Source organism: Epinephelus moara, chromosome 15, assembly GCF_006386435.1.
Source record: "Epinephelus moara isolate mb chromosome 15, YSFRI_EMoa_1.0, whole genome shotgun sequence".
Classification (NCBI taxonomy): Eukaryota; Metazoa; Chordata; class Actinopteri; order Perciformes; family Serranidae; genus Epinephelus; species Epinephelus moara.
The window spans coordinates 7,201,070-7,225,796 of NC_065520.1; the positions used below are offsets into that span (position 1 = coordinate 7,201,070).

Below are 24,727 nucleotides of genomic sequence, written 5' to 3' on the forward strand. Positions count from 1 at the left end.
TGCCAACCTGTAGCTGCAGGCTTCACACAGCTGCCTAAATTACATGATTCTTGTGGGACATGATGAGCAGATTGTTACCGGTGTTGACCCTAGACTCTGGGGGGACCCCGAGCAAAGAAGCCTATTGATGCCCCCCTACACCCCCTGGTGTCATTTTTCCTCCTCTTCTTGTTTTTTCTCTTATTTCTGGTGACCAGAACAGTATGCTCGTTATACATACACATATACCTGAATTCTGCATGTGCTGATATTAAATCTCGATACTTATAGCGAGCAGTTCAACTTCTAACTTTGGCTAAATCAGCACAGGCATTAGCCTAATATTTTATCGTATGTTGCCATGGTATTGGCAAAAGAAAAAAAAATCACGTTAGTTTGGTGACCTAAAACCCTCATGCAGAGTTGCCACAAAAAAAAAAAAAGACGTTTGGTATCGCAAAAATTGAAGGAACCTCTCCGGTGTCCAGGACATGATACACATGGCATAGCTAAATGCCATAAAGTACATGGATCTGATCCAACTGGATGATGGAGCCTTGGGAAAACCTCTATTCTGTTCTGTTTTTGTGATAGCGATAGCTCGACTCCTGTATCCACTGCTGTTACAAGATTTGCGAAAAAGGACGACTACAAATTTAATTGTAAGAACGTATGAGTTATCCTAGTCATAATTTGAGTACACAACTCAAATACTGAATACCTAAGAATCACAATCAAAAGATAGATGAAACTACGTCTATTCTGCTGTAAATGTATTCTTATTTTTTCATTTGCACTTGAGCTAACTAACGGTTAACTGATGGAGGGTTTGCTAATAAATAAGATGGTGTTATAGTCATGCTATATCATTATATTGAGTTATCCTTTAGGCCTATGTGACTGATAATTTAGTCTTGTCATAGTTAAACTTTTAGCTTAACTTGCAGAAGTAGCTTGTATTTTTATGTGGGGACGCACCACCCTCCCATGCCACCCCTTTGCCAGAAGTTTTCCAGATCCGCCACTGGTGGGTGGACATTCAATTTACTTTATCCATTTGGATAAACAGTTTACTTTCAATCTCCACCTGTTGAATGTAGATGACTTTTAGCAAACTTTAAAAAACAGACCTGGGTCAAAGTAAATCAATCAAATACAATCAAAGTAAATGGATATGGTTACATACTGTATGTTAATTACTTACCATCAACACACTGATAACGTGAGTGGGGGGACCAAATATTTTTTTGCCAATTAATCGAGATCTGGTGCATAATCACTTCCCACACAATCTACATCATTAAGTTACATTCAAATCACAATATGTCACGGCCACATCGTTAGAAAATCACTTTTTTGTTCTTCTTTGAGATGAAAATACTGTAACAATAGCAAAGCTTCTGTCTGGACTCCAAAACTGGCTGTAGAAGAAAATTCCATAAACTTTACCAAAAGTTACATCAGGCGGTCCTCAAAAGGCTTTGACAAATGCCTGCATGGGTGCAGTTACTTCTACAGGCCACAGGGAGGCGCTGTACAACAATGGGGGTGTCACTGGACAGGCCGTATGATCTGAGGTCCATCAACACCAGAATAAAGACGCTGAGTCCACTCAGCTTTTGCGGTGAAGGCAGTGATTGCTTTTTCTTTGATGTGTCGCCTTATACTCTAATCCTCTGGTATCAAAGAGAAAGTAACCAAAAAAACAAAACAAAACAAAACAAAAAAAAAAAAAAACCAACAACAATCCCGTATCCACATGGTCAAAGCCCGGCAGTTATGATTCTGGTCCCAAAGGCAGTGTGGGTTTTCATTCGTCATATCACACAGGTAAAAGCGTGTGTTACTAAGTAGGTGTGAAATACGTGCAGGTGCGACAAAAAAAAAGTGTTTACCTCTGTACATGGGGCATTTCAAAAGGTCAGAGTGCAGCTTCATGGATCAAAGGTCTTATCAGCCTCTGATATAAAATTCAGCCCAGTATAAATTAAACATAAACCATAACTTGGACTTTAAATCCAGTTTTTTGAACCTTTGTCCATCATAGCTACCTCTCGTCACTACTACCAGCAGTCCTTGAGGGGTAGACAGAGGTCAGCTGAGATTTGGGTTGGCGAGGATCATTCCAGCCCAAAGGTGCTGGTCTCCTCCACGGCCGTCAGCATCTTCTCATACAGCATTGAGAAGGACGGGTATGGTGGCAGGTCCAGCCGGTTGAAACAAGTATGAGCTCTGGAGAGAAACCACAGGACGTGATATCAGACAGTGTCTGAACAGTAGGTGTAGAGTGAGCAGCACATGTGTTCCTTATTGCAATTATCTACACAATATTATGTTCCTATCAAATTCCACTGAGAATACATTTGGGTCATTTTTGAATTAATGTTTAAAATGTGGCCTAAATAAAACCCTGTTGGGCTCAGTGTGTTTACCTGGGCAGCGCGGTGACCTTCCCCCACTTCTCCACACAAAACCTGCGAGGTCCGTTGCTGCCTCGCAGAGAAGCAAAGCCTTCGTATGGAATACTGGATGTCCCGGTCACAAACTGAACAGGCAGACGCGAAGGAGGGACAGAGAAGGAAAGAAAGAATAAGAAGACTAAGATAGAAGTCAACCTACCTCAAACATTTCACATACACGCACACACACGCACACACGCACGCGCGCGCACACACACACACACACACACACACACACACACACACACACACACACACATATACACACACACACGCCTACCTGCAGGAGTCGTAGTCTCTGTTCATTGTTGAACCTCTCCACTGCTGCCCAGAACCACCGGATCACAATATGGTTGTCATGGTAACCTAAACATAACACATCATGTCATGTAACTATGGCGATGGATCGTGATGACTGAAGGCTGAGAAGCCAGCACCAAGGACAGCTGCCGTGTCTCGAGCTCGTCTGCACCACCAGGCTCAGGGACGGCTTCACACCACAGGCCAAAAGACTCACGACTCTTTTACTTGTGTGTTTTTTCCTTCTGATACATATTTAAATGAGCATTGTTGGAGGGAGCCTGACAGCTAATATTTTCAATGCCAGCGACTGCTTCTCTCTAACTGTTGTGCATATGACAGTAAAGAAACTGAACTTGAATGATCATGGTGAATGCAGTGTATCGAGACCGAGACAAGACCAAGACTTTCAGGGATTGAGATCAAGTCGCACACTGCAGTACACACTTAGAATGAAATGTGGAACATGCAAACCATAGGCACTGCTTAACATCATCTGAAAGTTCCACATTCCCATAAAAAAACACGTATAGAATACAGATGGGGGGTAAAAACGCAGTTGAGTCCCAGAAGAGAGGATGCATATGAATTAAGACTAAAATAAAAATAAAAAGGAAGAACATACCTCCTCTGTACTCGGTGTTGTTCCTCCAGTCTGATAAGTCAATCTCAGCTGTGCCGGCGATCACCAGCTCCAGCTCCCTTGCATCAAACACTGACACTAACCTGGCATCCACTACCTGGAAAACACACACAACATATCATACAAGCCACTGAGTGTCACATTTTCCACAGTACAGTTTGTGAAAGACTATCATAAAGGTGATTATATTATGTTACGCTGAGCCATACCTCGTAGAAACCTCTAACCAGGCTGTCAGTCTGCTGCACCACTCCTCTCTCTATCCTCCACTTCACCATCCGCTCGATGTATTCCTTTTTGTTCTTCTCTGACACAGGGATGTTGGCTCCGCCGGGTTTGAGCTCCCTTTCTGTTATCTATGGAAACACAGGCAAAAAATAAATACATACATTAATCCTTTTTATCACTTTTTCCTTGAGACAAAACAAAACAGAAGACTTTTTTTTACAATCTCAGTCCGTCCTCTTTCTCCCTCTGTCTTGCCACGTGTGTATAAATGTGAATACAAACACACACACACACATGGAGCCTAACCTGTCCAAAGACTTCCTCGTTGACGGTGAAGGTGAGGTCTAACATGTCCTCTATGTCGTTGTCCTTCATCCACTGAAGGGACTGGTGAAACTCCTCATCCAGGTACTCCAGGTCACTCAGGTCACAGGGACTACAAGGTGGGATATGAGAATGAATGAGTGTGTGTTTGTGTGTGTGTGTGAGACCTGTAACATTCCAGGTCACATTTAGGACACGCTGGCTAACAAAGATAAGCAAATGTGCACTAGAATGCTCCAATATCCAAGTTTATAAACAGGTCAAATGACTTTTAAAAAGTACGTATTTGTGCATACATCTGTGTGTTCATTACAGTACGTACATGCGCAGTAGGCCTTTGTAGAAGGGTCTGGTGAAAAAGGCATCCAGTAGGTACTGATGGATCAGAGCCAAACCGAGAATGCGACCACTGAACCGGAACCTGCAACACATAAAAGTAATCAGGATATTAAAGATCATATCTCAGCTTCATTGTCTCTAGTATGTATTTGTGTGTGCGTGTACAGTGAACCTCACCATTCATGGTGATTGTCTACGAAGGCAGACATGGGGCTTATCTGGACGGTGTAGGTGTCGTTGGCAGAGTACTCAAACAGACCATAATAAGGGTTGAAGAGCTCCCTGGAAACCAAGAAGAAGAACTCTCTGGAAGGCCCGCTGTAGTCCAACCTGCAACACACACACATTCGGATATCAGTCCTTCCTACATACAATACATGACTGTAATAGTGGCTAATGTTAAAGGGATGACTACTGTATGTTGCACACATATGCACATATGTTATGGGTTTCATGCTTCTTCTTCTCCCCTCCCACATACTCACCCCTCCTCCCCAACAAAGCTGACGTATAGCTTGCTGCGCTGCAGGTCTTTACGGGAATAGCACATGATCTGGTTGAAGGCATCTTCCAGCAGATGGTCGCGACGGATGATCAACCTGCGACACAAACAAGAGTGTGAGGGCAAAATGAAACAGAGAAGAAAGCTCTCTCTTCAGACGAACCCATTCCACCTACTTTAGCTTCCCTGGTCCTTGTCCGTAGCCTTTAGTTTCCAGTTTCCTGTAGAAGTTGCGCAGTTTGGCCTCAAAGTCTCTTTTGTAGGGTGCTGGAGCTCTGGCATTTGCTCTCTGAGTACCTACAGGCAAAGAGAAAGGGAGAGGTTGTACTCCTTTACTGCGCTGACATATGTCAGCAATCAGCACAGGTCTGTGCATTCCAGTGGTTAGTTTATAATCAGCACTGTGGGTTTTTGTTTGTACGCTCCCTTCCTGGTTGTTTTTTTAGTTAAATTATTTACAGATGTGACTACTTGACAAATGTAGACATGCACCTATGGGTAGTGATGACAAAATGCAGCTTTTACCTGACACACTGTGCGTTGTATGATGGCCTTAATGCAAGTAAAAGAAATGTCTCTGTGTCTCTTACCAGGCGAGTTCTGTGGGGAGGAGACAGGTGATCCCCGCGGTGACTGGCAGTAGCTGGGGTGAAGTAAGGCGTGAGGAGGCACGTAGGACATTACTTCATCTTCAAACAGACTGCAGAGAGGAGAGAAAGACAGGAAGACATTGAATTAATTCAATAGAGTGACTTAAGTTGAAAGCAAGAGAGAAAGGAAAGAAATAAATTAGGGAGGAAGCAAGGAAGTAAAGAGGCAAAGTGATTCATTGCTAACACAATAAGACGTGGAGGGGAGGTAGAGGTACAAGTAAGAAGGGAAGTAGATGACGGAAAAAACAGAAAGGTTGGCAAGAAGGAAAGGAAGGTTGAGGACAGGGAAAAAAGAAGGAAGGAAAGAAACAGGTCTCACCTTAGCAGCATGACAAGGTCAGCGTCACCTGACAACCTGGCCAATCCTGACCCTCCGTCTGTGCGTATCAGCTGCACCTTCTCCCTGTTGTCATAGCAACATTACAGACAGATGCTGGTATCTGGTATCTGTATAACCCTATATCTTGGGTGGAGATAGTGTGTGTAATTATGTGTGTGTGTGTGTGTGTGTGTGTGTACCTGAGTGAATGGTTCCTGCTGAGGTCAGGCTGTCTCTCCTGCAAAATCTCAAAGATGTTTGGTTGTCGAAGAAACGCCACAATCTTATCGTTGTAAGCTGGAGGAAAAGCAGACACACTCATGTAAGTCACTTTGGATCATTTCTGGAGAGTTCTGTGTGTGTGAGTGTGTGTGTGTGTTTGTACTGACCCACTGGCACAACGTCTTGGCACTGCCCCCTGCTGGCAGAGGTGAAGGTGCTGGAAGGCCGCGGCAGGACGGGTGGACCGGCATGACGAGGGTCTTCACCCACCTACAGAGAGAGGGAACGGAGGTTATATTTTTATAGTTTCACCAGCCTCAGTCTGCTGTTTGCCACACCTCTAAAACACCTGTGCTTTTCTCTGTCTTACCAGTCGCCGTGGACTGACCTCCCCAGCACTGTGGCTGCGTTGGCGAGTCAGGTGTTGGCGGTGAGCCAGGAGGCTCGGGGGCCGAGTGCTCTGGAGAGGCAGCCGGGGGTCGATGAAGGTCGTCGCACGGCAGTTATGGTCCACGAAGAAAGGCTGCATATGTACACACAAGAGAAGACTGTCACGTGTGACAGTACAGTTTTATTTCTGTGCAAATAAGATTGAATGGAATATTCATAGTATACCTTGAATTATGTTAATTTAATTTATTTATGAATTTTAAAATCTGCATGTATTTCTGAGTTTCTACTTTTTTTATTTCTGATTTTCTGTCTCTCTGTTAATGAGGGAGGTGGGAGTAACCTTACTGTAAAGCACAATAAATGACATTATACATAAACGCAGAAAATAAGAAATGTAGAGGTAAAGATATTAATTTTGCAATGAATTACCAGCATTTATGTATTTTTTAATATTAAATTATGCATTAAAATATGTACTTTTATGTTCAGCTTCATTTAGTCTTTTATTTATTGATTGATTTTAGCATTTAAAAATGTATTAAATTAAATTATCAAATTAAAATTAAATTATGTGCTCTTGTGAAGAAAGCACCATCTCATGGTGACTTCATGCAATTAAATGAATGGTCGTTTTCAAAGTAGAACCTGAACACACCCTGTCAGGAGACAGGAGGATACTCCCAGTGGCTGGAAACTGACTGGTAGTTGGCTGGCAGCCAAAAGGCCTTCGGCAGGGGAGGGAGACTCAAGGTGGCTGCATCTGCATGTATCTGCACAACACTACAACCTCTGAACTGAATTTAAAATACTACACTCTACTGTTTCCAAATCCAAAACTTGAGTTAATAATATGTGAGACTTTATATGGGCGTGGTCCCCACCTTGCCGGTGTGGTCGTGCTTCATCTCCCAGCCTCTGGGCAGCTCCAGCTGTTTGTTGGCGAACATGTTGAGGAAGGCCACCAGATCCCTGTTGTGCTGGTAGCGCTCAAAGTGGTGAGCATCCCGACGAACCTTACTGATCATATGCTTCAGACACGTGTTGGTGGTGAACATACGATAGGCACTCTAGACACACAAAAGAAACAGGAGATAAATTATAGTAAGGGAGGAGGAACCACATGCACCAGAGAAAGATTTTAAGTTTTGTTAATGGGGCTCAAATTCAGAGTGAGTTGTATGGACACGGTTCTCAATATGGGGGTGGCTCCTCTCATTTCTCTTTGTGCCTCCCCATCTCCTCTCTCCTCCATCCTTCTGCCTGTGACCTGGAAATTTATCACAGTGCACCATGTTGACGGATGTCTCAATTCCCAAAATGCATCTTTCAGAGAGGAGGCTTACTGGAGGATCTATGAGTGAGGAGGCACAGGTGTATCCTTTACAGAAGTCTTTTTGGGAATTGTGACACATTTAAGAGGCATGACACGTTATATTTAGTTGACCTCACTTTGTAATGACACCTCCAAAAGCATGGATGTCTCATTTTGTTACATGCTTGTTGCTTCGACTCCTCTCTCCTTGTGTCATTTCCCTGCCTCCTCCACTTGCATCTCAGGTGCGAGGAACTAAAACGCGAGGGGAGGAAGCAAGGCAAGGAATCGAGGATCTACAAAGTAAGAACTGAGAAGAGGGAAAGGTCTTGCAATTTCCTAAAATAAACAGCAGAGGGCAACCTATGAGAGTAAGTTGGGGGAAAGAGAGATGGATTGGTTGAAAGAAAGAAGAGAGAGATGAGAAAAAAAAAAAAACGGTTGTCCGTACAGGGTTGGAATGCAGCACAGTGAAGAAGTCGGGGCTGGTGAGGAACTTTGCGCTGGGGGACTGAAGCAGGAGGGTGAGACGAGACCTGGAGCTGGACTGAGATACACTGTTGTCCCGACGGAACTCTGAAACAGACACACACACAGAGTCAAACAAAACTGATCAAGTCTCCAGGACATGCTTTACAGACTACATAAACCAGAATGCAGAGCAGTGAGAGGATTACCCGGGATGGAGGGGTGCATGTCAGTCTCATCTGTTGGCAGCTCATTGGCTGGCTGCTCCTCTGGTCTGCTGTCATTGGTTATTGTCCTACGTATACTCTGATACCTGGTAAGGTGTGCATGTTTGTGTTGATCACCATGGTGACAGTTAAAGTAAACAAAGAAATGTCAAAAGTGGACAAATCAACTACATTTTGTTCTGACCTGCGGTTCAGCTGCTCCATCTGCTGTATGGAGTTGGACCTCTGGAGTGTCTGTGGGGCGGGGGGAGCGGTGGGACGCTGCCATGTTGTGGTTCTGTTCACGTGGTCCACGTAAAAGATCCGACCGTGGCTGTCGATACGAGCCTCCCAGTCTGATTCAGACACAGACACACAAATTGACATAAGTAAGTACACACACACAATAGTAAGCCCAATGCTGAAGAGGAGATTCAGAGGCTTAGTATCTAAACAAACAAAGGTATAATTGATTTCATGCATCTGTTGGCTTGTCTGTGATGGTGAGAATTTCTTCAGCGATATAATGGAGTGAACACCCACTGAAAAGAGTAATGAATCCATTGATTTGCTTGATTACATTACCAATCTTTCTTCTCTTAAACTGATCCAAAATACGCCATATTTTGAGTTGTCACAAAATTGTTTTTTTTTACTAAGCCAGCGGAGACACACTTCTAACCAATTTACGACTTAGTGTGAGCTGAAGTGAATTGTTAATTTGTGTGAGCAAATCACAGTAAATCATACAAAATACTAGAAAAACAAAGTGATTAAGAAACTCTAGGCCAGTACACTGTAGATCATAGTAACCTGCTGTTAAAGCTAAAGGCCATGGGGATTCGCAAGTTTGCCATTAAATGGGTCAATTTTTAACTCTTGGGAAGGACACCGACAGTAGATCGGTAGGGCCATTTTCCAAAGCTGAAACTATACGTTGTGGGGTTCCTCAAGGGCGTGTACTGGGCACACTTTTTTCCTATTGTACATTAATGATATGAAGGTAGCCTGGCCATCTGAACTGTTTCTCTATGCAGACGATTCAGCTTTTTTTGTGTCTCATAAAGATTTAGCCGGTGAACAAAACTCTTGGCAAGAAAATCAGGGTTGTTGGACCGGTAAACACTTAAGACCTTGGTCCAAGCATTGGCTTGATGACATTTTAACTATGCTGCCATCTCCTGGTTGATTATTACACCACAGCACATTAAAAATAAACACTGGACTGCACAAAACAAGTTAATCAAGGTAGTGTTTAAGTTACCTCCTTGAACCCATTGTGATTCAGCACATTTTCTACAACTTCATCGGCTTCCAGATGATAACAGAGGCACACAAATCAAGTATATTGAGGTCCCTAAATATCTGTCCAACAGTTTTAATTGCCTCAGAAACAATCACAACAATTCAATAAGACATTCTATCTATCTATCTGTCTGTCTGTCTGTCTGTCTGTCTGTCTGTCTGTCTATCTATCTATCTATCTTCTCACACACTCACACACCCACACACAGACACACACACACTCACTAGGTGGTAGCGGCTCGTCCACTCTCTGGTAACGACTGATGTCATGGCGCACAGATGGCAGGGAGCGAACGGACTGGTGGCCATTGACCTGAGCTGTGGCACCTGCAAAACATTTGGCCATGCATCACTTTGAATAGAAGAAAAGGTAGAAAAGTCCCCTTTTTATATGTAAAACCAAAGCTGCAAAACCTGATGACCTTCCAAATATAAGATCCTACAGCTGGCTCATATCCTCACTGCACAACCTACTACTATCTACTACTGTCATAAGGTTAAATAGCACAACTGTTCTCTGTGTCATCCAACAGCTTTTTGGCAGGTGCAGAAAACATGATCTGATCTGAATAATGCTCCAGTCTTTTATTAAATACTCCCTGATCCCTTCTGTTCTGTGATGTGGAGAGATGCCAATCCAGATACTGCATGGGGATGTTCCTCTAATGTCAGATTTGTGGCAACATACAATAAATACTAGTCGTGGGATCATTCTAATAATAACAAAAATGATCTGACTTGTAGATACTTAAAGAAATAAATAGATAAAAAGTCAGGGAAGGCTGTGTGGAAATCTGTAAGTGTTGCTATAATATTTAATTTCTTTCATTTTTATTTTACTGGAAAAATAAAGCAAAAAAACATCCAAGATCATCCTGCATCTCACCTGTCTCTCTCTCCACCCCCACTGCCCCGTTCTGACTCTCTCTGGCTGCGCACGCCTCCTGGTTTTGGGCCACGCCTCCGGAAGCTTGCATGGACTGCCTCCTCCTCCACACCTCCCCATCCTCCTCCTCCTGACTCCTGGCTCTTGCTCCTGAAATTAACAACATGTTTTTATGAGTGTAATGTAACAAGGAGGCAGATAAAAGCAGCAGAGTGAGATCCGGCTGCCTGTGCATGTTACTGGCAGCCATAGTATGTATGTATATCATATCATATGATATCGTATGAAGGTAGGTTTTCATTCCTGATTTTAGTTTGTTTACAATTAATATTATTTTGTTAGTATTATAAAAGTTGTCCGTTAAAATGCATGCACCTAACACAGTGGGGTTGATGCTGTCATTCCTGACTACTAAGGAGAGAGCAGAGAGGCAAGCCAGAGCAGGGTTCCAGGGCCACAGAGGCTGATGGGCATATGATTTTCAAAAGGGTGATAAGGGGCCTAGATGGCCAAATTCTTGCTCTGACTGTAATGTTTAATGCATGTTTTTAAATGTGGACCCCAGGAAGACTAGGGCTTAAGGGCAAAGCTAATGGGAATCCTTACAAAGAAACAACAAAAACATTTACCACCTACCAACTTCGGAGGTCCCTCCTCCCTGGTCAGCTATGATGCTGCTCGTAGATGCACCAGCTGCTGCTGATGGTCCGTTGGCCTCACTGCTTGATGACTCCCCTTCCTCCTCTGCCTTAGGAGCCACTTCTTTTCTTGTCTCCACCTCCTGAGGAAAGGACAGGAAAAAAGTGTGGAGAAGAAACTTTGTAACTTTCCAGCTGACATCCAAGATATGTACTGTTTGATCACCAAACTACAGCTGCTCACCTGAATGGGTGAAAGTGGACCAAGTGAGGGAGTGAGGGATACTTCCTGGTTTGCACCTGTTCTGCTACTCTGCTCCTGACAGGTACATTCCCCCACAGACTCCATGGGCCCAGCTGCCGCAGCTGCCTCAGCCCCTGATGCCTGAGATGAGCTGGAAGCTGTGGAGAGTTCTCCAGTGATGTGTGCAGCCTCAGCTGATGCTCCAGCAGCTTCTCCAACCCCAGCTTCAGTCTCAGCAGCAGCAGCTGGTGTTCCTTCCTGTGTTTGGACTGCACTCTCAGCAGCTCCAGCTCCAGATTCGGCCCCGGCAGGCGTAGTTCCAGGCTGAGCACTGGTAGAGGAACCTGCCTCTGTTGTGGCCCCAACTCCAGGCCCAGTCCCAGTCCCAGTCCCAGCTCCAGTCTGGCCCTGCGGCTCCTCTTTTGAACCCTCGTTCCCTTGTTGAGACTCCGATGTAGCCGAGTTCCTCGATGAGGCTGAGTCTATGCTCTGCTGTGTCCTCGTCTCCTGTGTTTGCTCCCTGTGCTGCCCTGCCGTCTCCTCATCCTCATCTGAGTCTATGTGCAGCATGGCATTGAGCCGTGTGTCCGTTGGAAAGCTAGAGCGGAGTTTCGGCGAAGGCCCCGCAAGAGGTCGGTCCCCGGGGCTCCTGGGAGCCTCAATGGCATCCAGGTAATCGTTGAGTGACACCTGCCGGTGAGTGTGGCCGCCCAGTGCCACAGCAAGCAGATCTTCCTCTGCCATCTGCCCAGGCTCCCGCCACACACTGTCATCGCCATAGTAACAAGCACCGTTAACTAACAGGGAGCCCTCGTCCGATCCTGTGGGAGAAGGCCCATATGCAACGCGCGAGGAGGAGGATGCGTGAGGGAGGTCTTCATCGTCTGAGGGACTTCCAGGGTCACCGTTCACTGAGCTGCCTAGGATGGTGCCCACAGCATCTGGGGAGGCTTCTGAAAGAAAGAGAGGATGGGGGAGAGGTAAAAGAAGATTGGGGATAAATTTGAGATATTAAAGATATATTTTTATGGTATTTTTCAGCCTAGACCCTATTTTGCCATGTTTTTGTGTCTAAGTGATTAATGGGAACAACAGTAGGCTCAGTGTTGAGTGACAGGTTGTACTGTAATACCTGCTGTCAATTTACAGCCACTAAAGTGTTTGTTTTCACCACTGACAGGTTCAGATTGTTATTAAAAGTGTCTGACAACAACACAGGCCAGGACACGTTTAATAGTCGTGGATTCTTCGGCCAAAGAATATGATCCAGTCATCCAGTGGGTATAAATAACAAATGACTTTATCTTAACACTATCTAACGCCCCACCCCATTTATTCTGAAGGTCAGGTATCCATACCAGAAGTTTCATTGTTCCCATGAACACAATCTGACTGAGCACTCCTCCAAATCCCCTCTAAGTGTATTAGTTTGTCACAACTGAACATCTTGTTTATTAAAAGGGTGTGTTGCTCATTTACATTACCCCAGAACATTATAATACACACACGCACCTTCATGTCCAGTGGAGGTGATATCCACTCTGAACTGAAGCTGCCCACTCACATGGTCCGTAGGGAGACGACGACACAGGCTGTAGCTGACTGGCTGATCGCTGCACACACACACACACACACACACACACACACACACACACACACACACACACACAAACACACAAAGGAGTTAAGACACATTATCAGAGAACACACGTCTACACATGCACAATGTCTCTGACATTTATCTAAATCAAACTGTTGAATATATGAACAACTGTCGCTGTTTACGTCCTGTTACCATTAACTGTCAAAATGTACACATACTATACACCATGCTTCAGGAGAGTACATGATGTCCTGAGCTGTGGATCAATATCAATCCAATGCCTGAACAATGAGCTGATTAGGACGCATTGATCGATATTGACTGCACACTGTTGAGTCACTGTGGTTAAGTGCTGAAGGTCAGATGACTGTGCGACCTCCTCAGACGTCCCCTTCTTCTGTCTGAGAAATCTTGGTTCAACCAAAATAACCCTTTCATTTTCATTCCTTTAAGGCTATGATAACATGAAACCGTGATATTTTCAGACACGGTTATCGTACCGTGGAAGTCTCATACAATTACAACCTTATGTGTGTGTGTGTGTGTGTGTGTTAACTCACTCAGCTGTCGGCCCTTCTAGAAGTCTCTGCACGGGGAGGATCAGCTGACCTAGAAACCTCTTGATGATTGGTCGGCTCTTGGCAAACTTATCCTTCACCTCGATCTCCAACACGTCAGTCATCAGAGCCACAAAGGTGTATTTCTACAGGAAGATCCATAGTAAAAAAAAAATAAAAATATTTTCAACATGTGGAAATTCGGTATATTTACAGTTTTTGTTTGTTCCTTCTCTGCTTTTTTTCGCTGTAACTTCTGGTCACTATCCCTGGCAACAGTAAACATGTAAAGACACAATAGTGCCGGTCCATGATGTGTGCTTCTGTAGGTGCATGTGTTCGTGCTGACCTCCCCATGCCACACAGGGTTGGTGGTGTTAGCTATGATGGAGGAGCGTCTCTCCTGGCCGTGGTGGGTGAACTTGGGGAGGCCGCTTCTTTTCCCAGGCTGGATTGACATCTTCAGGTAGGGGTCAGGGTTGAAGAACATGCCCTTCTTCAAACCCACTGCTCGCATGTCTGCAGTGCAAAACACACATCTGTAAGTATGTGTGTGTATATTATACTGGACCACAAATACACCACAGTTCCACTGAATGAGTCCTTGTACCTGATAAGGTGAAGCTGACTAGTTTCCGACAGTGTTCAGTCCCTGATTGGTCCTCGACTTGGCCTTCACTGCCCACCTGATGAGAAAACAACCAATAGAAGAGCAGTGAGTGGATCACTTGTCCATCCCATTTTTAGAGTGAACTGATTTGACTCTTTGAGAAAAAAAAGAGAGTTGATGAAACGTTAAAAGGAGGGACAACAAAGAGGGAAGAAAAATGCTCTTGATTCAAGCTGACTGCTTAAATTTCACTGACTCAACTGGAGTAAATGTCTCTCCGCTTCAGTTTGTGCTGCCAAGAGCTCAGGGACGTCTACTTTCTTCATTCACTTCCCTCCACTGACTCTGACTGCATCCCTGCCATCTCTAAATTTGTTTCCAGCTTTGGTCTTAGCTGAGCGGAGGCCAAAATATGTTACCCAATAAATTCTGGGGGTTAAAGGCAGCGGCAGAGAAGATTTTCTTCTTAAAGCAACCTGTGCTGAAGTGGACACTGACATGCCTTTATTTAGTCACAGTGTAAGTGGAAGAAGAGGGAGGATCTGCAGCTGATAACCAGGTACTATATTTATAGTGTACCAGAATCTTTTTCAAGGAATCACACTGAGAGCTAACCTAAGGGTAATAGCACCTCTACCTTTAAGATATTCACAAGACCTCCTGCACTAACTTCCAGCAGAGCAAGCGGAGAAGAAGGACGTGACACTGCTGTTAAGCAACAGCCGCAGAGTAGAAGCCATGATTGTAGTTTGAAATGTTAGGCATTGGTAAAATTCTATGAAAATACTGGCACTGTATGTAACTGCAAAGCCATGACTATGTTACATTTATATGTTTCATATGTATCATATCGACATTTCTAATGTGACGTAGTATATGAGACACCTGCAAACTGCATTCCACTGCAGACTACTGGTCAAGACCAACAACCAAACTGTTTGTTTTATAGTGACCCTTCGCTGCTTGCAGGTAAGCGACCTGTGACTGTGTTTCCTGCTGCTTTTTAGCCACCAAATGTGGGTGTTTTTAAGTCCCCAAATGTGAGTGGTTTTTCGCAACCTGTTGCTGTATATCCTGCTGCTTTTTAGTCCCCAAATGTGGCAGTTTTTTGCAACCTATGGTTGTGTGTCCTGCGTTTTTTAGTCCCCCAAACATGGCTGCTTTTTTGCAACCTATGGCTGCATGTTCAGCGGCTTTTTGGCCCCCAAACGTGGCTGATTTTTTGCGACCTGTGGCTATGTATCCTGCAGCTTTTTAGCCCCCAAATGTGGCTGTTTTCTGGCAACTTGTGGCTGTGTATTCTGTGGCTTTTTAGNTGGCTGATTTTTTGCAACCTATGGCTGCATGTTCAGCAGCTTTTTAGCCCCCCAAACGTGGCTGCTTTTTTGCGACCTGTGGCTATGTGCCCTGCAGCTTTTTAGCCCCCAAACTTGGCTGTTATTTTGTGACCTATGGCTGTGTGTTCTGTGGATTTTTGGCCCTCAAACATGGCTGTTTTTTGCAACCTATGGCTGTGTGTCCTTTGGCTTTTTAGCCCTCAAACATAGCTGTTTTTTGCGGCCTAAGGCTGTGTTATCTGTGGCTTTTTAGCCCCCCAAACATGGCTGTTTTTTGTGACCTGTGGCTGTGTGTCCTCCAGCTTTTTAGCCCCCATACATGGCTGTTTTTTGTGACCTTTGGTTGTGTTCTGTGGCTTTTTAGCCCCCAAACATAGCTGTTTTTTTACAACCTGTGGCTGTGTGTTCTCCAGCTTTTTAGCCCCCAAACGTGGCTGTTATTTTGTGACCTATGGCTGTGTGTTCTGTGGCTTTTTGGCCCTCAAACATGGCTGGTTTTTGCGACCTATTGCTGTGTGCCCTCCGGCTTTTTAGCCCTCAAACATGGCTGTTATTTTGTGACCTGTGGCTGTGTGTTCTATGGCTTTTAGCCCCCAAATGTGGCTGCTTTTTACGACCTGTGGCTGTGTGTCCTTCAGCTTTTAAGCCCCCCAAGCGAGGCTGCTTTTTTGTGACCTATGGCTGTGTGTCCTGCAGCTTTTTGGCCCTCAAACATGGCTGGTTTTTGCAATCCATGGCTGTGTGTTCTGCGGCTTTTTAGCCCCCAAACATGGCTGTATCTTTGCGACCTATGGTTGTGTGTTCTGCGACGTTTTAGCCCCCAAACATGGCTGATTTTTTGCAAAACATGGTTGTGTGTCCTGCAGCTTTTTAGCCCCCTAAAAGGTGGCTTTTTTGCAACCAGTGGCTGTGTGGCTCCCAAAGTGGCTGTTTTCTGCTAACCTGTGGCTGAGTATCCTGTGGCTTTTTAGCCCACGACAGTGGCTGTTGTTTTGGGACATGTAGCTGTGTCCTGCAGCTTTTTTGCCCCCAAACATGGCTGTTTTTTGCGACCCGTGGCTGTGTGCTGTGTGGCTTTTTAGCCCCCAAATGTGGCTGTTTTCTGGCAACTTGTGGCTGTGTATTCTGTGGCTTTTTAGCCCCCAATAGTGGCTGTTTTTTCATGACCTGTTGCTGTTTTTCCACCAAGGATAGTGCCATGAAAATTGGGGAACTGCCCATTGGTCCGACAGCCCATTGGTCTGACATCCCATTGTTTCGACCATATTAAACCCATTGTTGTGAAGTCCCGTTGTTCCAAAATCATCATGATGCCCTGTGATTAAGGTCTGGTTAGGTTTAGGCACAAAAACCACTTGGTTAGGGTTAGGAAAAGATCATGGTGTGGGTTAAAATGAAAAAGAAAGTGGCAAACACATAAGCCGTGAGCCTGCTTCGCCTCAAGCCTTTCCCAGCTGACCCAGAGCCGGTCGCGGCGCACCATCAAGGCAGAAATACGCCCACCGGGAGCCGTTCAGCACCGCGGAAAGCTCCCCACACAACCCCGACCCCAGAGTTAATAACAGGAGGTTATGGTGTTTCACTCTCTTCTCTCTATGGCACTTGTATCTCGACCAGTAGCCTACTTTTGTTGCGTTTGCTGATCCTCTATGGTACACAAATACAGTATAGCCTAGTATAATCACATATCGGAACAACGGGACGTCGGACTAATGGGATGTTGGACCAATGACATGGACCCGAAAATTGAATGCTGTTTTTTATCAAGACACTGCTGCTTTTCCAGCAGAGATTATGCCACCAAAACTGGATATTTTAAACCAAAACATGATCTTTTCCTAACCATAACTAAGTGGTTTTTGTGCCTACACCTCACCACACACTAACCAAAGTGATGTTGAAACACAAAGAAATGGAAAGTTTTAATGTATCCCCTACATAATAATGTACAATTGTAACGCATCTGTGGTTTGCAGAGACAGACAATGAAACATTTTTCTGGTGATTAGGTGTGAAAATACTAAATGCAGCACTTTCTATATGTAGGTCTCACATGTATGGAGCAAGACAAAGAGTCACTTCTGAAATGCTTGATAAATATGGTCACCAATTACTGGCCTCTGGAAGCCAATCAAATGGTGGATTAAGGGCGTGACATTTTCATAACTGGGATAGAGGTCATTATAGAAGACAGAAAAAACAGAAAGGAGTAGAAACAAACTAAGTGGGATGTCGATGAAACACACGCTAACATACCGGTACTCCAGGGTTCTTGACTGTGATACAAGGTGTTGTTGCTCTTAATGCTCCGCTTACACCATGATAGTATTTAAAGCAGATCTTAGTCTCCGCTGTGGAGAAAACACACAAATAAAGACACTGCTGTGACATCATGATGGTTATTTTCTCAGACTTGACAAAGCTCTTCCATATCCACCAAAGACATTACACAACTGACAAGTAAAATCAGCAGAATACTTTATCAAAGACAAACACAGCACCCATGGGGTCCACTCACGCTCCATGAAGTTGGGTTCCGGCTCTAGTCTCCACACGATCTGTCCTCTCTGGGTGCCATTCACGCCACGATTCTTGGAGTCCCAAACGTTGGCCACACATGTCTCATCTGTTTAACACACAAACACATTTATATTCACAAGCTGTTCCTCTGTGTTTCTCTGTCATCTGTTTTAATAACACACACATGGCCTGACAAAGCTTATGTAAATTAGGCCGCACAGTTGTTAGACATTTAGTAAGGTCACAAACAGCTATGTCTTGACTCACTTAATGAGGCAGCAGCATGGGCAAACACTTCAGCAAAAGATTATTTATGTAAACAGAGGAGAGAGTTGGAAGTTACTTTTTTTAATCCAAGAGATGTGTGCCAAAAACTGTAGTTCTTCTAATGGTATCTATAGGTCTTCCTGGAGACAAAAACAAGACTTGAGGACTCAATTACAGATTAAAATTACTTAATGAGATGGAGACAATTATTTAAAAACCATGTGAGAAGTTCTGTGGAGAAATGCCTCTTTGGTGGAACTGCTAACAACTCAGATATCGAAAATGTGTCAAAGAGCTACAGCCACGGCCTTCCTAAGGGCTCACAAAAAAAGGTTGGGATTCACTAGTTTAATCTTCAACAGGGAAACTCTTCCCTCAGGTCATAAACCACATCCCTGTCTGTGCCTGTCGAGCCATCAAACATTTATGTGTACGTCCAGTGACAAATGGCTCGTGTCCTAATGGATCAATGCCGATGTCAGCCACACACACGCACAGGCACAGACACATATACAGGACACCCCTTGCCCTCTGTCACATCAGGTCACCATCAATAAACCATGAGCCTTTACTGGTGACAGCAAATAAGTATTCCTCACACACCCACACACCCACACACCTGTCTGACCTGATAACCCTGCAATCATCCAACCCGTATAAAAGTATGAGAGGTGTGACACACACACAGGAACCCTGATACACACACAGGTCAGACAGCAGGGTGAGGTTATGGAGCTCAGGCGGCTCCAGGGGAACGTGGCCGACAGCCAGGCTGGAAACAGTGCCTTCCCCTGGGGAGAAAAACCCTAGAAATCCCCCTGCATGGGTCAATACCATGGAAGAGCTGCAGAGAGGTTGGAGGGATAGAGAGAGAGATCACCTTTCACTGGCTCTCTCTGTCTCTCTGTCTCAGATAGAGGATTGTCCACAGGCATGCACTCACTCTCTCTCACTCACACACACACACACACACACACGCGTGCGCCGAACACACAAAATCAGTCACCTGTGGTTTGAGATGCCCTTAGCTTTTGTAAAACGGTGTGTATTTCATTGGCTGCTGAAAGCTGCTCTTTCACACCTGAGCCTGAGAACTGCAGGGCATCACCGAGCCCAGCTGTTAACACAGAGTGGCTTTTATCTCACATTAAACTCATGCAAACATATCGGAATAAACACTACTAGCCACTGGGAAAATACATTTGGATCATTGCTATAGCGTAGAGGAATAAAAAACACTTGCATTTACTATATAACAGACTGAATAATACTTCTTGTAATTGGGTGACTGTCCCTTTAGATATTTATTTTTAATTTAACATGGATACACAATCGTAAATTCTTTATGCTTAATTCATTTTCCGTAACTGCTTATCCTGTTGGGCGTTGCGGGTTGCTGGAGCCTATCCCAGCTGACATTGGACGAGAGGTGGGGTAAACCTGGACAGGGCTGACACACAGAGACAGACAACCTGTCATGCCCACATTCACACCGACCGAACCTGCATGTCTTTGGACTGTGGGAGGAAGCCGGAGTACCAAGAGAAAACCCACACTGACACGGGGATAACATGCAAACTCTGCACAGAAGGGCAAGTCATTGCGGTGTTTAGAGCCTTTAAGGTGCCAAACATAGTTGTTTTTTACCCACAAAGAGCTGTTGTTTTTCTACAGAGACATCACTGCTTTTCCAGCAGGGATTATGCTCCTTAAAACCAGGTGTTTTAAACCCAAACATAATCCTTTCCTTAAAGTGTCAGTGTATCTGCTACATAATAACATGCAAATGTAACCTAGCCTTGGTTTGTACAAATGAACAATGCCACTTTTTTTCTGGCAAATGGGTTGTCTCTTACATTAATGGCAGCTCAGGATTGAGCCTTCCACGACAAAAAATAAAAAAAGAATAGTGAAATGAAAAGAAAACCCATTTTCTGATGCCGATAATGTACCACAGTCCCCTGAGGTATGTATAAAAAATTGTTGTATTAATGGCATTCAAAAATTCTCGCATATGTTTGTATTTTTGTCGTATTATTATGGGACAGACAGGTTGCACTTCACTACACGCTCTGTCATTCACCTGTACATCACTCTAGGACGAGGTACTTGAAATGTGTGTGTATGTGTGTGTGAAAGAAAGAGAGAGAGTGTAATATGAGAACACAAATACTGCCCTTAAGTGCTACTGATGCTGAGTCAGCATCACTTTTCATCAGGATAACCTCCCCTCTTCTCTCACCACCTTCTCCACACACAACCCAAGCCCACCATCCATTAGCCAGTTAATGCAGCAGCAGCGGGGCTGATGCCATGCTCTAATCTTGAGATGAGTTGCAAGTTGTAATTTCTTCAATGGCAATTCTTATGACAACACCAGACAAATAGAAAAAAAGACAAGTGGACAGACAGGCGGGGAGACAGACAGAAGGAGAGACAACATGAAAGTGAGAAACAGGAGGCTGGAACACGGACAGCATGATGATGATGATGACGATGAGCAAGCAAGAACAGACCACAATGGAAGTCCATTTGAGAGCTAGCTGTGCACAGCTAATAGCTTGCTAAAAAACTTGCTGTGCTTTGGATTTTATAGTGATGTTACAGTAAAATTAATGGTTTAAAAAGGCAGTTTAAGGTAAAGTGACACAGTAAAATGTTGTGCAATAGTGGTGCAGATTGTTTTTGTTGGCCAACCCAGTAGTTAACATCCCCCTTTTTCCCTTGTCAAAAAGCACATGAGATTTTCCCATGGGATTTTGGATTATTGCAAAAAAGTTTATAAAACTTACACTATAATGTGGTCTCATGTTTTCATCGTGGCCACCACCATAAGGCTGCGAAGCCATGTTCAGGAATTTATTAACAATTGCCTTTTGTAAGACACAAAAAAGCTTAAAAATTCATGAGTGGGGTATTTACTGACGGAAGCTATTTTATGTCGTAGAACAAAATGTCTCTTCAGCTTTCATTAACAGCATTTTATTTCAGGCATCTAACCAAAAACCAATTCAAAAACCTACTGCTTTTGAGACGAGGGAACCGAAAGTGCAAAAATGCTAACTCATGGTGTTAGGACTCATTCCTACACCACTGTATTTGGCCTCTAAAACATCAGGCCCATCAGACCTGGAAATTCATAGAGGCAAGACTGCATCGATATGCTGACAAGATGTTAGCGGTGAAACGCTTCGTTCATTAATCATCTAACTGTTCGAAAATCCCTCTTCCTAACAGCACTTGTCCAATCATAGCTTAGCAACTCTAACTGTGCAAGGCTATCATGTCTTCTTCTGATTATCAGCTGATCAGGATGCTGACTCTTTGTCTGGGACATACAGCACAGCCTCGGTCTTTTAGCATGATAACATGTCGCCATCAAAAATCCCTTGTATTAAATGAGTCAGCTGGAACCATTAAAAGCTGGCTATGGAGTTTTCAGCCAACTTACAGAGCTGATGTGAATTAGCTCGCCAGCAGCTGATAAAACTGTCATTTCAGCCGAGAAAACCTGTGTCCATCAATTGGAAATGACTTGTTTCAAAAAGCACTGTGAACTTTAATTTTACATTAAAAATGTGGCATGCAAGAATAAAAAGCTTGACAGGTGTAACAACAGTAACGAACAGGGATGAGGCTTAGAGAAAGGTCAATGAGGTTACCAGCATTTTTGCCGGAACATAAGGAAATATCTTTAAATTAAAATATTTGTATATTCTACTGATTCATTATGAAAATAATAGCTTTGCTGCTTGTCACAGTAAAATCTGAAGACATTAACTTTGGCTCTGGGAAACTGATGGCTGTGTTTCACTATTTTCTATAACTTTACACCCTAAACGAGAAGTTGTTTCAGCAAAAGATAACTGAGGGGTTAACTGATATTAGACATTAATCACTAGGCGCGGCCCTTGTTGTATCATATCAACGCTTCCATGAAATTCAGAACATAGATCTTGAGGTCGCCCCCCTGAAGCAGGTTTGCTCACCGATGTGGTACAGGCCGATCCAGTCGGTGGCATCCACTTCCTCCTTGATGTCCCAGGAAATCACCAGGTGGCTGTGGCCTAAAGTCAACTGGTACGTAGACGCCGTGAGTGATGAGCGGCTGTCTGATGTCACCAGGTCTGTGTCGCTGTTGGCCCTCTGGAGTCCCACCCCTGCCGTTTCTGATTGACTCCCTGATGACATAGCAGAGGAGGACGAAGAGGTGGAGCTCCCGCCCTGCACCGACAGACTGCGCAGGTTGTCCGGACCAATCGTGTATGGCCGAGTGTGCGGGGTGCGCCGACGCACCGCCAGCAGGTGCTCCCGGGCGCTGCCGTTGGGGGAAGACGAGGATGAGGGAGAGGAGGAGGCGGTGGCAGCCATCGCCATGGTTCCCGCAGAAGAGGAGGCGGAGAAGGGAGGGGGCGAGAAGCGNCGTTGCGAGAGAGGGGCGAATGGTGGAGGCCAGGTGGGTGAGGCAAAAAACAAAACAAAGGGGGTGGGAGGGGGAAGGAAGTGAGGGAGGAAGGAAGAAAGGAAAGGGACACTTGGGCCCTTTAGCTTAAAAGTGAACCAGACCAAACTGAAGAAGCAATGAATGCTGGGAAAATGAAGCGAGGACAAAAGGAGAAATGATTGAGGTATAGAGGTATAGACAGATGAATGGAGTAATCACAAGAGAAGCTGTCCAAAGCAACTTAAAAAAAAAGATTTAGGGTTCCTTGATGTACATGTCCTTGGCCCTGCTGGCGTTCCCTTGGGCAAGGCACTTCAGAACTCCCAGAATCCACTAGTGGTCAGTCGAGGTGTCACGAGGCAGTTTGAAACATAGTTAAACTCTCTTAGATCAGTCATGGATATCACGTTTCCACTGTGAACACTGATGTTGATTTATCTCTCTCAACACCCTAGGACGCCTGTCCATCCTGACTAACACTCGAGTGTCAACAGCAGAGCAATGCCTTGCTCTAGGGCACTAGAGTACTTCGTAAATCATCCAGGTATCCATTATGATACAGGGAAGTGGTGGAGGTGGGAGATGGGCAGAGAGAGACGAGGAATTAAGGATGAAAGGCGATCCGGTAATCCTTCTGCCGGTCTGTCCAGGGAGGAGGGGGTGATGACAGGGCGATCCTATGTTCCACGGGGAGGAGAGGGGTGGAGGGAAGACCTATAGGAGAGACAGAGAGAGAGAGACAGGAAGTCAGAAAGGTGATAGGGGAAAGAGGAGGACAAGGGGACAAAAAGAGGGATGATGGTGAGTATTTTACGGTCAATACTTTGTGTGTGTAGTAAATAGGCACTTTTAATTTGATTCTTTTAAACATCAGTGCCATATATTTCCTTTTCTTCATTACTTAAAGGGACTGTTCACCCCAAAATCAACCAACAGTAATTTTCCATGCCACTAATGCATCTAAATCAGGCGCTATGATCAATGCTTCCATGATCCGTTTGATGTTTAGAGTTTCAGTGTGTGATTGTGACAACTGATAAAAGGTACAGAAAGATGGCTGTTGTTATTCTTGTGAGAAATATCACAAACAGGTGTGCAGAATCTCTTTTTACGACAACTGCAGCGGCTTAATTCTAAATCCTATATCGACACCATTTGCTATGAGTAAAGTTTAGCCTGCTGTCATCTGAGTTTCTGCATTAACATAAGACGTCAACCACATGCCTGTCTGGTATGTTTTGATGGGTAACAGCAGGAGGTTTTCACATTAGGTCACTTATATCCAGAATTTGAGGGCCTCTCAAGGGGACTTCCTCTCAGCATGTTCATAAATGCAAAAGGTTTCTAGTCCTTCTTTGCTCTTTATGGTTTGGTTTTTGCATTTTTTAGCTTTTTCAACAGCTAACGGCTCTCAGTCTTGATGCTGAGCTAAGCTAAGATAAACAACTTCCTGCTCTAGCCACAGATAAAGCACCGTGAGTGGTATCCATGTTCTCATCTAACTCTCAGCGAGAACATGAATAAGGGTATTTCCCAAACTGTGAAACTACTGCTTTAAAAAAAAAGATAACACATTTCACATTTACAGAATAATCTCCTCAATCTACAAAATTACACTGAAAATTAGGGATGTCCCGATCCGACATTCGGATCGGTATCGGCCGCCGATATTAGCAAAAAACGGGCATCGGCATTGGATCGGACTGCATGGAAAAATGCAGATCCAAGAACTCCGATCCAGTTTTTCACGGAATCCGCTCCAGCGCTCGCGATTCAAGCAGTCCATTCCAGCGATTCGCTCCAGCTCTTACTATCAATCCACCAGGCCAGCATGCAGACGGCAGACACACACGGAGGGAAGGGTAGGAAGAGTAGCGGTCAACTTAGTTAACTGACTATTTGTTTTCTGCTCTGGTTTTTTGAGAGTGATATTTTTATTTGGTTTACACTCTTACTGTTTAAGTAAAGA

The 24,727-nt window shown here is 44.4% G+C and overlaps 1 protein-coding gene across 2 annotated transcripts in view; it reads right to left on the reverse strand.

Annotated features, from left to right (window-relative positions):
* Positions 1–775: 775 nt before the first annotated feature.
* Positions 776–24,727, reverse strand: part of hecw2b (HECT, C2 and WW domain containing E3 ubiquitin protein ligase 2b) — a 37,940-nt gene continuing 13,988 nt past the window's right edge. For both annotated transcript variants that reach the window (XM_050063170.1, XM_050063169.1), the window contains exons 2-31: positions 22,304–23,472; positions 18,046–18,153; positions 17,784–17,878; positions 14,191–14,266; positions 13,930–14,099; positions 13,584–13,726; positions 12,933–13,033; positions 11,421–12,373; positions 11,175–11,319; positions 10,539–10,688; positions 9,878–9,979; positions 8,553–8,703; positions 8,351–8,454; positions 8,125–8,249; positions 7,243–7,428; positions 6,339–6,491; positions 6,136–6,238; positions 5,947–6,043; positions 5,747–5,830; positions 5,365–5,474; positions 4,951–5,071; positions 4,758–4,871; positions 4,450–4,602; positions 4,256–4,354; positions 3,916–4,045; positions 3,591–3,737; positions 3,364–3,478; positions 2,719–2,804; positions 2,412–2,524; positions 776–2,211 (exon numbers count right to left, since the gene is read on the reverse strand). In XM_050063170.1, coding sequence (XP_049919127.1) covers positions 2,100–2,211; positions 2,412–2,524; positions 2,719–2,804; positions 3,364–3,478; positions 3,591–3,737; positions 3,916–4,045; positions 4,256–4,354; positions 4,450–4,602; positions 4,758–4,871; positions 4,951–5,071; positions 5,365–5,474; positions 5,747–5,830; positions 5,947–6,043; positions 6,136–6,238; positions 6,339–6,491; positions 7,243–7,428; positions 8,125–8,249; positions 8,351–8,454; positions 8,553–8,703; positions 9,878–9,979; positions 10,539–10,688; positions 11,175–11,319; positions 11,421–12,373; positions 12,933–13,033; positions 13,584–13,726; positions 13,930–14,099; positions 14,191–14,266; positions 17,784–17,878; positions 18,046–18,153; positions 22,304–22,691 — 4,734 coding nt within the window. In that variant the 5' untranslated portion in view covers positions 22,692–23,472 and the 3' untranslated portion in view covers positions 776–2,099. The remainder of the gene's footprint in view (positions 2,212–2,411; positions 2,525–2,718; positions 2,805–3,363; positions 3,479–3,590; positions 3,738–3,915; positions 4,046–4,255; positions 4,355–4,449; positions 4,603–4,757; positions 4,872–4,950; positions 5,072–5,364; positions 5,475–5,746; positions 5,831–5,946; positions 6,044–6,135; positions 6,239–6,338; positions 6,492–7,242; positions 7,429–8,124; positions 8,250–8,350; positions 8,455–8,552; positions 8,704–9,877; positions 9,980–10,538; positions 10,689–11,174; positions 11,320–11,420; positions 12,374–12,932; positions 13,034–13,583; positions 13,727–13,929; positions 14,100–14,190; positions 14,267–17,783; positions 17,879–18,045; positions 18,154–22,303; positions 23,473–24,727) is intronic.